Source organism: Neocloeon triangulifer, unplaced genomic scaffold (genome assembly GCF_031216515.1).
Source record: "Neocloeon triangulifer isolate White Clay Creek 2 clone unplaced genomic scaffold, ASM3121651v1 ptg000001l, whole genome shotgun sequence".
NCBI classification, from domain to species: domain Eukaryota; kingdom Metazoa; phylum Arthropoda; class Insecta; order Ephemeroptera; family Baetidae; genus Neocloeon; species Neocloeon triangulifer.
The window spans coordinates 11,051,482-11,066,869 of NW_026775544.1; the positions used below are offsets into that span (position 1 = coordinate 11,051,482).

The window sequence follows — 15,388 nt, forward strand, 5'->3', positions numbered from 1 at the left end:
AAATTTGTATGTAGTTTTTCTGCGCAATAATATATCCGACGCCAATTTAGCCGTTCATCTTGTGGCTTTTCTGTGTACGACTATCGCTGTGGCTGCAAAGCTTGTTTTAGATATTCTCTGGGCTTGACAAGCGTTTGTCTCGTCCTTCATCGTCTCAATAAGTGTGTCTTTATATATTCATTCCTTGCGTGAGCACTGAACAGAATAATATGTAATTATGATGACGCCGGCAATAATTTCTTTGACGCGGTATGTTATTCGAAGATTTAGTCTCATACATTTTGATCTGTTAACATCAAATCAAAATTATTTTCTTTTTAGGCTGGAAATGCCGGAAGGCAAAGATCCATTGTTTGCTAGCAAGCATGAAGGGTTCAAAAACCTATCTCTGACAGATTTTAAAGTCAACGTGGTTGACCATGCAAGCGCAGTTTTTGAGGAGGTATTTCGACTCATGACATAACTTTTGAATTTGTCTTATTTAATGCCTGCTTTATTAAAAAATTTTAGACTTTGCATTTCAACAAAGCAATCTTGATGACGACATGGCCATTGTTGTTCAAAGATGTCTTGGAGATTGAAAAGCATTGTGTTCCTTTGTCAGCAGCTCATACCACATGGAGACCAGTGTTGAACCTCCAAGGAATTTGCTCTAAATCAGCCTTAAGGATGATCCTTGAGTAAACGTTTTCTTTAAATTTATTCACTAATAGATTTTCATGAATTATTTTTAGGTTTGTCCATCTCTCAAAGATTGATTCACCACTTGGCATGGATTGCTTTATCGAAGTATTCCAACTTGCCACTCAATACCCTGTAGATTCACTCATCAGTTACTGCCTGGAGGTTTTGAACATCAATCTGAGTGAGAATACTGTTTGGCTTTTCCTTAACTCCATGCTTACAAAGACTGAGATGGAAAACTCCGTTGTGGCGAGAAAATGTGCTAAAGTCTGTCCTCATATTTTCTTACAATGGTACTGTCTGAACTATATTATTTTCTTTTAATTGTTATAGGTGTTGTGTGAGAACACACTGAGGTGCTTGGAGCATCCCTTGGCAATGAAAGCAAGTGAGAAGAGCATCATTTTCATGCTTCAGCAAGAAGAATTGAGTGTTTCCTCGGAGAAGCAACTCATCGACTTTTGCGCCAAATGGGCCAAACAGTTCCCAAGCAGCAGGTTTGTTGCATTAAATTTTGATTTGCAGAGATTTTGACGATTCATTCCTTAAAATTATAGGAAAGTCATGCGAGGGCTCCTTCCTCACCTGCGAGTCTTGACTCTGAAGCCAGCAGAAGTCGCAGGTCTTCCTGACTTTTTGACCAAGACTGAACAGTTGGCTATTTTGGTCGACCTCATCAATGGCAGTGGTGCTGCGGAAAGCAGTTCTTGTTTTGGACAGAGGCGTCCTGCTCTCCCTGACACCGTCTGCGCCACTGCCATGCCCAGGTCTCATGGTGGAATGACATTCATGCCCTTCTTGTTGCCCACAATGATCTCCATTGCTCCGCACCTAATTCCACCCATCTTGAGATTTTCATCACCTGATCAGAAGACATTCACAAATGTGGTCAAGATTTCCGTCAAGGAAAGTGTGAATCTAAGCCAAGTTTGCATTCTCAGCGCCATCACTGGTTTTGCAAAGGTCAATATAATGGAACTAGACCTCAACAGACTGGGCGAGGTAGTTTATCCCACAAGTGCAGACTACACAGCAAACCTCAAGGTGGAAGTGTCATGGCCGGGCACCAATAACTTTGTTCAAACTATGGACATTGAACAATGTCACTTCCGACGCAACATTGGAGCCAACGTTGACTTGAAAGAGCAGATCGCTTTGAAAGCTGGAGACGAATGCCAGCTAAAAGTTGTCATGACCACGGACGAACCTCCGCTTGTCCTTCAAAACTTTCCAAAAAGCAGGTTTACAGTGGCAGTGGACAGAGTTGCGAACTGTCCCTTTGAGCAAATTGAGTTTTCCTCCGAGGAAAAGGATCCAATCTTTTTCTGTGGGGTGTTTTACCAAAGGCCAAAGCCTTTGCTTAGATATTGATTGCAAATAATTTAGAGAGAGTGTGTCAAGTATTAAATTAGGATTGTATTTTTAATTCAAAAATGCTAACTATAATCCTATCAATCAAATTTATAAATTAAACCTCTTGCAAATAAATAAAATAAAATTTTTTTTATTTTAAATTTTATGTTTTAATGCAAAATTGATGTACAATGGTTAGATATTGTACCCCACCAATGAAGATCTAGATATTAAAAGGATATTTTATTATTATTTTTACTTTTACACAATAATGAGAGCTTGGTTAGCTAAGCGATTGTTGTCGTTTTCTCAAGTTTTGCATTGTTGGTATGATACATTGTTGGATTTGTTGTTTTGCATATCTCAGACAAAAGTCGTTTGTTGTAAAATAAGTCTAAAAGTTTGATCGCATCGAAAAATATTAATTTGCCGTCGGTGATTTTATTAATCAATTATGAATCATGAGCAAATTAATGTCATTGTGGAGGAAAAAGTTGAAGAAGAAAATTCGCACTGCCGGAAAGAGTATTAAGTGCTCAAAAGAATTACCTTTTTTTTATCAAAATTGTGCAATTTTTCAGCCAAGTGTCGTGGTTGGGAAGAATGTGGGTTTTGTTCAGGCCCAGTTCGCTTTGTCCGGAAAGCAACCTGGCCATTAAAGGAGGCCAAGTGTTGGTAGCGTCGCTGCTTTTTGGCCTCGCAACTTTTCTGCTCCTGGGAAAATCTGCAACTCCGCTGTCAGGACCGCTTTTCCAGTTCGCCTGCCTGACATTTGTTGCTTTGGCTCTCGGCAAACTGGTTTGCATTTTTTAATTTAAAGTTTTATTTTTTATTTTTAAATAAATCGATCCTTAAATAGTTTGACCTGATTGATTTGCCGCCTCTGATCGGAATGTTGCTCGCAGGGATTCTTGTGAAAGAACTCGGGATTTTCAACATTGGTCCGCAGTTCCAGGGCGAAATTTTAATTTTGAGGTATTAATTCTATAGTTATCCATGTATTAATATACATTGATTGAATACAAATTATCAACGCATTTTTCCGGTGTGACTAATGTAAATTGAAGTTTTTTTCTTATTTGATGAGATTTGAATTAATTTTGATTCTACTTTGTCTTTAAGTAAAAATTCTTAGTGCAATTTAAAAATATCTTAAGCTGATATGTACAGGTTGGCCCATAAGTAGTCCGTGATCTTTGACAGCTCGCCACGGGCGAACCGTTGGTCGAATTTGAAAAATCTGCACAGATTCTGAAAGCCCAACTTTCTACAAATTTGCCTGGCTTAGTAAGAATTTTGGCAGAGTTGAAATTGTAATTGTTTTAAAAGGAAAACTAAAAAATGAGAAAGTGCCTTATGGGACTTCCCATATAGCAGCATTATGAGTGTCGGAAGTTCAAAGTGAAAATCATGTTTTTTAGGTAAATCGACCCTCCTGAACACGAATCCGTGGTCGGTTTTTTGAAATTCTCATTATTTCTAATTTTTTCCCTCAATTTGCAAATATTTGCAAAATGTGCCAAAAAAACTAACACGTGGAGATAAAAATCTGAAAATTGCTGGAGGGGTGGATCTTGAACATAACAACAACGTAATTTTTCCATACTTGCTATTTTCCGGAAAATTGACCATTTTCACAAGGGGTCCACGTTTTGGTCGATTTCCCGATTTTTATGGGAGTTAAAAACAAAACTTAAAGTGATTCTGAAAGCTGATTAAATTTCCTATCTTTCTTCTGTGAACATTAACTTTCCAACACTGGCTGCTTTTCCGGAAAATTGAAGAAAAAAATTAACTTATTTTTCCCAGAGAGTATGCAACCCGCAACAGAAAGTCGAAATAGCCAAAATGTAGCTTGGTTCTTTGGCAAGACACCCCTAAAATTTCAAAACTTTTCATTCAGCCGTTTTTCCGCAATCGCTGATTTTCCCGACCCCTTTTGGGAAAAATAAAACTTTTCCGGAAAGTCATGTGTGATGCATCATTCGATTAGGCACGTCAAGGAGATGCTAGAAATGAATTTTTATCAAAATCGGATCATTTTTCAAATTTTCAGAGCAGATTTTGTAAATTAAAAAAAGTTCATTTTTCAAACTGCTCTGAAAATTTGAAAAATGATCCGATTTTGATAAAAATTCATTTCTAGCATCTCCTTGACGTGCCTAATCGAATGATGCATCACACATGACTTTCCGGAAAAGTTTTATTTTTCCCAAAAGGGGTCGGGAAAATCAGCGATTGCGGAAAAACGGCTGAATGAAAAGTTTTGAAATTTTAGGGGTGTCTTGCCAAAGAACCAAGCTACATTTTGGCTATTTCGACTTTCTGTTGCGGGTTGCATACTCTCTGGGAAAAATAAGTTAATTTTTTTCTTCAATTTTCCGGAAAAGCAGCCAGTGTTGGAAAGTTAATGTTCACAGAAGAAAGATAGGAAATTTAATCAGCTTTCAGAATCACTTTAAGTTTTGTTTTTAACTCCCATAAAAATCGGGAAATCGACCAAAACGTGGACCCCTTGTGAAAATGGTCAATTTTCCGGAAAATAGCAAGTATGGAAAAATTACGTTGTTGTTATGTTCAAGATCCACCCCTCCAGCAATTTTCAGATTTTTATCTCCACGTGTTAGTTTTTTTGGCACATTTTGCAAATATTTGCAAATTGAGGGAAAAAATTAGAAATAATGAGAATTTCAAAAAACCGACCACGGATTCGTGTTCAGGAGGGTCGATTTACCTAAAAAACATGATTTTCACTTTGAACTTCCGACACTCATAATGCTGCATACATGGGTGCGCTCAACAATTTTGCGCTCGCGCTCGCGCTCGCGATCACTGGCAACACTGCGCTCGCGCTCTGCGCTCGCGATCAAGATTTTGAAAATGTTGCGCTCGCGCTCTGCGCTCGCGCTCAAATTTTTAAAAAGTCTTGCGCTCACGCGTTGCGCTCAAAAATATTTTTATCCGAAGAAAAAGTGCGACTTTTTAGACAATTTTTTAATATATATATTGTTATAACAAAAAATACATCGGCAATTGGAAATGATAAAGTTGAAGTTAAATCACCAAAATTGGGATCAGTTTTGGTTTTTGGTATAAAAACACAGTTTTTCATTACAATTTTTGATCAAATTCGGGAATTTTTACTTTTGGTTTGAGCGCAAAATGAGCGCAATTGAGCGCTGCGCTCAGCGACCAATGCGCTCGCGCTCTGCGCTCGCGCTCACGATTTTGAAAATCGTGCGATCCCGCTCTGCGCTCGCGCTCATGAGCGCAGAGCGCGAGCGCAGATCGCAGAGCGCAAAGTGCGCTCTGCCCATGTATGTAATGCTGCTATATGGGAAGTCCCATAAGGCACTTTCTCATTTTTTAGTTTTCCTTTTAAAACAATTACAATTTCAACTCTGCCAAAATTCTTACTAAGCCAGGCAAATTTGTAGAAAGTTGGGCTTTCAGAATCTGTGCAGATTTTTCAAATTCGACCAACGGTTCGCCCGTGGCGAGCTGTCAAAGATCACGGACTACTTATGGGCCAACCTGTACATGAACTCTATAAATGACATAGAAATAAATTATTAATTAATTTCACTCGGCCCGACTTGGAGAAAAAATTCTCTTCCAGGAAAATTTCGATGACTGTGATTTTGATCAAAGCCGGGCTGAACTTGAACCCGGAGGCGATGCAGAGGCTGAGCTGCCTGGTGGTCCGACTCGCCTTCACGCCCTGCTGTGTCGAAGCGGTCTCGGTCATGTTGGCCGCCCACTTCATCCTCAAAGTCCCCCTCGTTTGGGGTCTGCTCATGGGGTGAGTTGAAGGCTAATTATTACAAAATATAGATGATTTTTTCATATCAAAATTTATTTTTTTATGATGTTTTTGCGGAAATAATAATTTAAATATATAGGCATTATATACTTCTGAAAAATATAGATTCTGCAGAATGTTTGAAACATTTTTGAAAATTGTTAATTATTTTTTCAAAATGAAAGTGATAAAAGTTGCATTTTCTCTAAAGGCTATATTCTCCTCTTAAATTTTTTAATGAAATATGTTAATTTATAACCTTCAATTTAAACTTAAAAAATGTTCAAATTTTTCAAGTTTTACTTTGCTCTAATAAACAGAAATAAAAATTAATAATATTTTTCCTACAAATCTGAAGAATTGATCATACAATGCTTATTTCTTATTAAATTTTTTACAGTTTTGTGATCGGAGCGGTTTCTCCTGCAATTTTGGTTCCGTCGCTGCTCAAGTTGCAAAAGGCGGGTTTCGGCGGCCAAAGTGGGATCCACACGCTGGGCATCGCAGCCTCCACCATCGACGACATCCTCGCCATTTCCGCGTTCGGAATCATTTCCGGACTTATTTTTGAGCACGGTCTGAATTAATTTCCACCCAAAATAAGAAAAAACCTATTTATTTTTGAAACCGCAGGCACTCTAGTTGGCGACCTGATCAAAGGGCCTGTCGAGGTTGTCCTGGGAATCTCCGCAGGCGTCTTGTTTGGCCTGCTGACGATTTACCTCCCTCACGGCTCTGATGTATTTTTAATTTTAATTTTGAAAATTAGAGTTTATTTAAATCCGTCTAGAAAAATGTGGTGCCGTTGCGAGTTTTCCTCCTTTTCTCCGGCGGAATCTCGTTTCTGTTCGGGGCTCACCGTCTCGGGTACGAAGGCGCCGGACCACTGGCCTGCATGATCTCTTCTTTTGTGGCCAGTTGTGGATGGAATTTGAGTGACGATGACCCCAAGGTGAATCAAACATGCAAATTTAAGTCAATCTTTCACTGCTAAAAAAACAATCAAATTAATCATGAATTGAAACAATGTCAAAATGAGACCAAATTTTTGAATTTTGAAGTAAACCCTTTGAAAAATATTATAATTTTAGTTTTAATAAATTTGCATTGGGATCTTTTTTTATTTTCTAGAATTCCACATCAAATCTATTAAATATTATTAGGCAAAGCTAAAATTTATGGCGAAAAAACCAAGAATAAAATTATAAAAAAGGCTTACTTCTGCAGATTGTATCTGAAAAATATTCTTGAATTGTTCAATATTTTTGCCCCTTCTACTATCTATATTCATAAAAAAAATAACCAAAATATGCAAGAAGTCGTATCATTTTTATATAATTTTAAAAAATAAATCAACTCCAATTTGTCAGGTCGTGCAAGAGGTGACAAGAGCGTTCTCCGGAATTTGGTTTGTTTTTGAGCCGATCCTGTTCAGTTTGATCGGCGCCGACATTCAACTGTCCCACCTGACAATGGAGATGCTTGGCAAAAGTTTGGCCGTGCTTGGCCTGGCTCTTCTGGTGAGCGCATCAATTTTACATCCAAAATAATTTAATTTGAATTGTTTCTCATTCAGATGAGGTTTGCGGCCGCGTACTTGGTGACATTTGGTGGAGTTTTCCAGAAAAAGGAGAGGCTTTTTTTAGCGATCGCGTGGATGCCAAAGGCCTCCGTGCAAGGCCTGTTGGGGCCGATCGCCCTCGAGATGGCCACACAAGCCGCCGATCAAACCGCGATGATCTACGGCGAATACGTAATTTGCTCAAAATTAAAATAGACACTTTTCTAATTTATAAATGCAGATATTGACCGTCGCAGTTTTGTCAATTCTTTTGACTGCGCCGGCAGGAGCGATTGCGATTAAACTGGCTGGTTCGAGACTCTTGCAGAAATCATAGGTTAAATACAAATAATACTTGTGCTTACTTAAAAGATATAGAAGCTTTTAAAAAGTTTATTAAATAATATCCCCTCATAAAACTGATTCTCATAAAAGTAAATTAGGATTCAAATGTATTTTAATTCTCCAAAGTATGCCAAGCGGCAGCCGTCGTATGTAAAAGGTAGTTATTAATATTTGCAAAGATTTTTTCAGCGTACAATCAATTAAGTATTGCAAAGATTCTTTCAATCAACCATTTTCTGAGTAATATGACTGTTAGGGTGAAATACATACTGGAGGTGGAAGTCTTTAGACGAGAAGAATATCAACCAATAACAAATGTGATAAAAGGCTCAATCTTATGGCTCTGGTTATTATATGCATGCTATAAAAGGCTTAGTGAAATTGATAAGTTTTTGAAATTATTCTAAAACTGTTACATTGAGAGTAGAAATTTTATACCAGCAATATCTTCTGATCCGATATTATTTTTCAAAGGAATATAATTTTAGCAGAGGAGGTATAAAGTTATTACGAGTCCCAGCAGGCGGTCGACCTTTCACTTTGACCAACTGCGTGACGTCGCGACGTCGCTCCGCCAGCACTGCTCGTCATTTAACTTTGGGCAAATCGCCTTCAATAATGAGACACTGCAGACTGCACCTTCCCAACAGGCCATTCTCATTGTTCGCGTCCTGCAAAATGTAAAATTCGCAAGTTCTTTATTTTATAATTTCACATTTAAAATATTTACCCATGCCCCAATAATCGTTGAGATTTTCTACTTGAATAATGTTTTTTTCTCCACAGCGTTTTCTCCTCCATTGTTCACAAAAGCCACTTCTTTTTCGCCTCCTTTTCATCCCTTTTGTTGCAGAAGTTTTGTGATTGTGAGCTGATATACAGTCTCTACATCTTCATCAGTTCCCTGTTCAAAATTTAATTTATTTCTATATAAATTTTGGGCTTTTTACATTAACTTCTTAGCAAAAAAGAACATTTTCATGGGCATTGCAGCCCTTTACATTTGGTCAAATTACTCAAGCGGCGGAGGAACGTGAATTGTGGTCTTTGGACACAAAGGCGCTCGCCAGCACCCCATTTGCGAGCCTTGCTTGAAAGGGTTGTTTATTGCTGCGAGACAAAAAGGGCGGAAAAGGAAAAACGGCTTCTCTCTCTGGTCAGCGGAGGGCAAAAAATATGACCGCGCTCATGCATTTTTTTGTCGCCAAACTTGCGAAATTCGATCCTTCCAAATGCTACAGAGTAAAGTTTCGTACGAGGAGGAACAAGTTGGTAAACTATTATTTTCACATCTCTTCACTTTTTGCCGAGAAACAAAAGTAAGCAGGACGCAAAACTGATAGAAAACACTTCAAAAATATTTGCAGGAAAAAGAAGATCCAACAAACCTCGGACAAATGTTCGATGAAAGAAAATAATGAGAATGAGCATTTTCCGCCTTCTTTTATTAACAACTTCAATTACAGTTTCATGCTTTTTTACCAATGGAAACAATTTAGAAATGTGTTTACAGAAATTTACACAAACGTCCATTATCAATCAATGACCAGGCTAGAAAACAAGAATAAATTTTTCCATGTCATTTCTCATTTTATCTATTTTTTTTTTTTTCATGAAAGGACACAAAGGCCTGAACATCTTTCTTATTTTTTTTTTAACTCTTGAGTTTTTAAAATCCACTTGACACTTATTCTAAATATCTATTTTATATTAAAGAGAAAATATTACATTTGCTTTTCAATAGTTTAAAAACTTATACGTAAAAACAGTTGGAGACTTTCTTACATTATTTATGTATTTTTATGGCGGCTGGAAAAGTCTACAATGGTAAATTTCTAAACACAATTTATTGCCAATAACAAAACGATCCATTTTAATGGTTACAAGCACAGGAAGTTTTATTCGTATTATTTTTGAAAGCTCTTTAATTTTCCTTGACTGAGTGAGTTAATTGTACACGGAGGAATCATCTTCCTGATGAGACGGTTTTGAGATTTTTGGGCTCTCTTTTGCAAACGTTTTTTTCTTTTTATTACAAATACAATTCATTCGTCTTAAATCAAAATTAATAATAAATTAAATCATGAAGTAGCATCATCCTGACAAAGATATTAATCTCTAATGAAGTTGCAGAGTTTTGGAAATTTTAAATGCAAATAAAATCACATTTTTTTAATAGATCCACAAAATTCACACTTCTCTCACTTTCACTTGTGAGGGAGAAAATTTGCTTCAAGAAAAAAAAGGAGAAAAGCTATTTAAACTTACAAAATATTACTGTATCTTCTCCCAATTTTAGGACAGGGACGACAGGGTGGATTGGATCCAAAATAATAAATGAACTCTGGAAATTAAAAAAAAAGTTAAAAAAATGGAATAAATGCTGTAAAATAAGTTTCTGCTTTTGGCACTGAATTAAAAATATCTTTGCTTTCATTAGCATTTAGCAATTTTACAACAAAAATTCACATTCAGAGCAAAGCCGGAGTTACACACTTGAGTGGAAATTTAAAAAGCCAGATGGAAAACAACAGGCGAATGACAAATGATTTTTTCAACATGCGTGCTTCGGTGCTTTCGGAAGGGTTGAAAAATGTGATTGACGGCGCCGAGAGTTTGGAAAAAAACGAATCGCTCTCGCTGAAGAGTCAATTAGCCGCACTCGGAAATTTTCTGCAATCGGCGAACCAAAAAGAGGGGGCTTGGGGCTGACTAGCTGCACACGACCAGCACCGCGGCCACCCACAGCACCAGGCTCGCCCGCCAAAACGGGCCGCTCACCACCAACGCTGACCCTGTCCGGTTCGGCGACGTCACTGCATAAAAAAAAACATTTATTCATCTCTGCAATCAATAAAATTGTGTACATTTATTTTTTGATAAATGGAAATTAATTTTAGACCACAAAACTTACTAAATTTTGTGTAACCTTATTTATTCATCGTTAATTCTTGAATTACTTCTTACTGTTTTTTTTATAAATTAAATTATCTACATTTTGCTTAATAATTTGAAATTGCATTTTGATAAATAAGGTCAAATTTTCATTTTCATTTGAAAATTTTATTTCTAATTTCAATATTTAATTTTTTATTTTAGAACTAAATAAACGTCCATTGAACCAAAACAGATAATAAGAGAAAAGGTTTATAAAAACTTCAGTGTTAATGAAAAAAAATTTCGTTGGGACCTCTTTCCGGTTTGGGTTCGACGGCGGCGGCGCTGCTGACGGGTCCGTCCCTGGCGAAGGGCGGCGCGTCGATGCGCGACCTGACGACGACCTTGGCCGTTTCTGCGTAGACGCCAAGGATGGTGGCGTCGCAACGGACGGCGACGCGGCTCTGCGCGGTGAAGTGGAACGGCCGCAGCTTGAGCGCCAGGCCCGCCTGCGCCGCCTCCGTCCCATCCGTCGTCACCCGCGACCCCCGCGACCGAACCTCCTCCGCCCCCACCTGCAAAACGATTTCAATGCAAATTTGGAATCAACTTCATTGGCAAAATTAAGGAAACAATTTTGATAAAAATTGAGAAAAACATTTCACAACAAAATTAAAAACATGAAAATAAGTGCAAAAAAACCACGCAAAAAGGATTGAAGCCAAAAATTTCTCTGCCGATTAAATTTAAGTTCAAATAAGACGATAAAAGGCAAAATTGTAGGTTTTAATAGGTAAATAGATTCTTATCTGCCACATTAATTAATTAAGATTAATCATTTTTATTCTAAAGCAAAAGTCACTCTTTGCGTTTGCAGCTCCTGGTCTAATTACTTAGCTTTGCAATTGTTTGAATGCAAATGAGCCGCTGATTCTGGTTTGCTTTGATCAGAAAGAAGCAAGAATATCTGCTTGAACATATTCAGAAAGCGATGGATTTGCAACGGCCCAAGGACAAACATTCTCAATTAGCCTGATTAAAAGTTAATCCTGCAAAACAAAAGTGCTCCTCAAAGGATCACCGAGCCGATCCTCTTCCTCGGCTAATTAAAAGTTTTTGTTCCTTTTCGGCGCGTGACGTCACAAATTATTATATCGCGGCTTGTTAAATAATTAACGAAGGCAGCAGGATTAAAAAAATTTGCTGCTCGAAGGGGTGAATTATTCACAAGCAGGTGAGCGGCACTTAGGAATGCAAATTGAATCTGAAAAATGGAGCAGCCGGGAAAAGAAGCTCGCAGAGCGAAATTTACATGCGCCGGTGACGAAAAAGAGCAAAATCTCTTGCAAGACTTTAGGGATTTTGGGACTTTTTCCGTGTTTCCTCCTCCTAAACCCGTGCTATAGTGGAATTAGCCGTCATTTTGATTCATAACGTGATTTTTTCATAAATTAAGTATTAAAAAGACCATGTATAATTTCTTTTAAATTATTTAAATTTTATTTATTTTTTGCTTAATATCACTGGGTTGTTGAAAATTAAAGTTTTGTTTTGAGGGGGGTAATTTATCTACATAATTATCCTCAGCCTATACAATGAACAAAGACATAAAAGCAACGAATCGCTTCTTCTCTCTTGTTTATATTCAATTGAATGGAAGTGAGCAACAGTTTCTGTCTTGTATTATCGCAAAGACCACAAAGGCCTTCAGTTGTAGAAGAGAATTTTTGTTCTTTTTCATGAGTTGAGATGAAATTTTCTTTTGTTCCTCAAAAAGGCTTTTGCTAATCAACTGGACAAGCGAACAACAAAGAAAGGAATGAAAAGATGAAAGGCAATTTTGATTCGTTGCAGTTAATTTGGCCCTTAACTTAATGAAAGCGATTCCAGTTTATTTTTACATATTTTCAAAACACACACTTTTTCAATCTGATAATTTTCCGATGTAAGTCTCAAGGAGAAGAAAAGTTTCCATTCGTCTGAAATTAAAATTCAACAAAGGAGTGAATTTTGACGCTAGAAATAAATTTTGTCCGCCCACAATCAAATATCGTGTGAAGGAAACAAGAAACTGCTGGTACTCCAAGTTTGTTTATTTTCTCGCATGCTGGCTGCGTTTGCCCTTTGCAAGTTTCCTCCGACCGCTGCTCCAGACGCAACTTCCAAACTTTGCCGATTCCAACGGAATTTCACTTTGAATTCAAGCTGAGCTTTGATGGCCAATGATGCTGAGGAAAATTCGAAATTTGGCATGATTGCAACAGGAGTTCATTGAAACGATGGAAGAATCAGCATTTTGAATAATCATGAAAATGAATCAATTCTATTTTTAGATTTAATTTTTTTTCAAACGAGTCTCTTAAATAAATAAAACACCGTGTTTTGAAGATGTTATATTATAAAAAATGGTATAATTTTTAACATTTAATCTTTAAAGCTTTTAAAAAATTTTAAAGTGCAATTTTTTCTTTATTTCTTTTTGTAGCGTAAAAGTAACGCGTGTCTTTGTTGAAAAAAGAGAAGAATTAGCCGCACAAAGTTTGCTTGTATTTTCATTTTCCGAGCAAACCGGATTAGGCCTGCGCGGTGATTTGCGACTTTTGTTTTGCGCGTCACGTGGCTTCACCGCCCTTTCCGTCGCCGGCTGGTTTTGCACGTTTGCGGCTCTTGATTTCATTTCCATTGCACGAAATTTCTGGGAAGCGTGCGTGAGAAATGGAGACGACGTGTGTGAGCGAAACTTTATTATATTTCCAGCCAGACGCAAGCTTTCGGCTGCAATTTCCGCGCGTCACTTTTCGCCCCCTTTTGCTCTCGAATTATTCCGCTCATCTCACTTGCAAATCTAATTCATTTACCAAAAAATCGTCCCAGTGAGAAAAACCATAAAAATTAACCGCGTGAAAAAGTTAATTAGTTTGGGAAGAAATTTATGGGTTTTTTAAGCAAATTTCGCTCATTTATTATGAATTATTACTGAAATTGAATCAAATATGATAAGGAAATTAAAAGAAATTCTATTTTCTCCAAATCTTGAGCTCTTTCTCTTTGGAATTAAGTTTTCTTTTTGCCCGTTAACTCTCTGCTGATTTCAACGGGGGATTTAATAAATGTTTAAGTAAAGTGTTGAGGCGCACGTGTGCAGTTCCAGGGACTAAAATATTTACCTTGCCGACTTTGAGGGATGTGCGAGGGATAATGACGCTAAGTAAGCACCCCCGCGCGTTCAGAGGTTTCCTTTCTTGGCTCCACTTTGAGCGAGAAACGAGGAGACGGCGAGGATAAACAAAGCGACTCGGCGCAATAACAAATGGCTCCGCCGCAACGCCAGAGTGCCAATTTGCGTCTCCAAAAGTCTTCCAAATGAAAACGTCAGACAATCCAACCAACACCGTTCATTGTTTCCTCTTAATTTCAATGAAATTAAGCATTTTCTGAACTTCATTACATTTAACTCACAAATTTGGTTTTTAAATAATTTAACTAAAAAAATGGTTTTCTTAAATTTAAATAAAAAAAAAATACTTTAAAATTTTGTTTCTCTGTTTCTACTTTTGCTAAGAAAAAGAATTGAAAAAATAGATAACATTTAAAAATAATCTTTTTTATTATCAAGTCCCCTCTTCTTTTCGATCCTTTAATAGCAGAGAAACAAGAAAACCGAGGTCGAATTTGTGAGGCGCGAGATGAAGACGAGTTGAGAGGTTTTGCGAGTCATTTGGAGGAAAAAAGGGCGCGCGAGTGGCGACAGTTGTCAGATGTCAAGCGCGTTTGTTTGCTTTGACAATTAAAACCCCAAGACGTCGTTTTACTCGCGAGAATAAATTTGAACCCTCGCGTGCCACCGCACAAGAGCATCTTTACAATTTGCATGCAAATTTTATTTTTATTGCCACTTCTTTTCCTCCTTTTGCAGCGCAATTTTCCTCCTACGCAAATTTCCGTGTTTTGATTGAAAGTTACGCAAACAAAATTTTAATGATTCGCTGCTCTTTTCGATTTCGCAAACATATTTACCTGTTCGTTTTGTGGCAATCAAAATTGGGTGGGAAAACATTTGACAAATTTTGGTGGCGAATTAAATTCAGGCGCAGTGTTAGGTTTATTTTGAGTCAGGAGAGAGACGGGATTAAATTTACGAGAGGCACAAACACTCTTGGGGAGGCACAACAGCTGGATGCGGTCACCGGTCCTCCCTCCACCCCCTCCGTCTCAAACGTCAACCCTTTACTTAAACTAATACACACACATGCTCTGAAAAGCAGAAGCACTCTCTCTAAATATTCTTCAAACCACAAAAGTTTAATTTGGTTTTTTTTAAGTTATTTAAATAATTCAATAAGATCGTTTTCTAAATTAATTTATCATTAAATGAATCAAAATAAAAAGTCGAATTCTTCAGGATTTGGAGAAATCCTCAATTAATTAAAATATTATATTCATCACTGGTGGTGAAAGCAATTCCTAATTCAAATAATACAATGCGAGGAGAAGTCAACAAGTTTTCTTGGCCAAGTTGACGCAAAACTTGCAAATGAGAACTGCTGGGGTGCGACCAGAGACCAGACATCAGTTAATTCATTTCAGACGAAAAGGAAAAAACGGTCAAGAGGCGAGGAGAAAACTTTTGCTCGAGCGAGTGGAATACTTTGGAGGGCCCTTTCATAATTCGCGAGTTTTTCCACCAATTTTGCGAATCTGATTCGGTCGCAAGGAAAATAAAGAGATGGAAATTGGACGTGTCGGTCGCAGCAGCAAACAAATGA

The 15,388-nt window shown here is 37.5% G+C and overlaps 3 protein-coding genes across 3 annotated transcripts in view; 2 read left to right on the forward strand and 1 right to left on the reverse strand.

The window, feature by feature from the left end:
- Window positions 1-10: 10 nt before the first annotated feature.
- Window positions 11-2,074, forward strand: LOC132196991 (uncharacterized). The gene is made up of 6 exons (XM_059619995.1): window positions 11-249; window positions 322-442; window positions 511-680; window positions 735-951; window positions 1,018-1,181; window positions 1,242-2,074. The coding sequence occupies exons 1-6, from the start codon at window positions 218-220 to the stop codon at window positions 2,053-2,055; spliced, it is 1,518 nt and encodes a 505-aa protein (XP_059475978.1). The 5' UTR covers window positions 11-217; the 3' UTR covers window positions 2,056-2,074.
- A 3,592-nt stretch (window positions 2,075-5,666) lies between these two features.
- On the forward strand, window positions 5,667-7,737 carry LOC132193358 (sodium/hydrogen exchanger 9B2-like). Its single transcript, XM_059613986.1, has 7 exons — window positions 5,667-5,839; window positions 6,240-6,415; window positions 6,473-6,579; window positions 6,630-6,791; window positions 7,210-7,359; window positions 7,416-7,592; window positions 7,642-7,737. The coding sequence occupies exons 1-7, from the start codon at window positions 5,667-5,669 to the stop codon at window positions 7,735-7,737; spliced, it is 1,041 nt and encodes a 346-aa protein (XP_059469969.1).
- Window positions 7,738-9,553: 1,816 nt separating this feature from the next.
- LOC132193780 (uncharacterized) overlaps window positions 9,554-15,388 on the reverse strand; it is a 41,058-nt gene continuing 35,223 nt past the window's right edge. The window contains exons 5-6 of the mRNA XM_059614665.1: window positions 10,936-11,197; window positions 9,554-10,561 (exon numbers count right to left, since the gene is read on the reverse strand). Coding sequence (XP_059470648.1) covers window positions 10,458-10,561; window positions 10,936-11,197 — 366 coding nt within the window. The 3' untranslated portion in view covers window positions 9,554-10,457. The remainder of the gene's footprint in view (window positions 10,562-10,935; window positions 11,198-15,388) is intronic.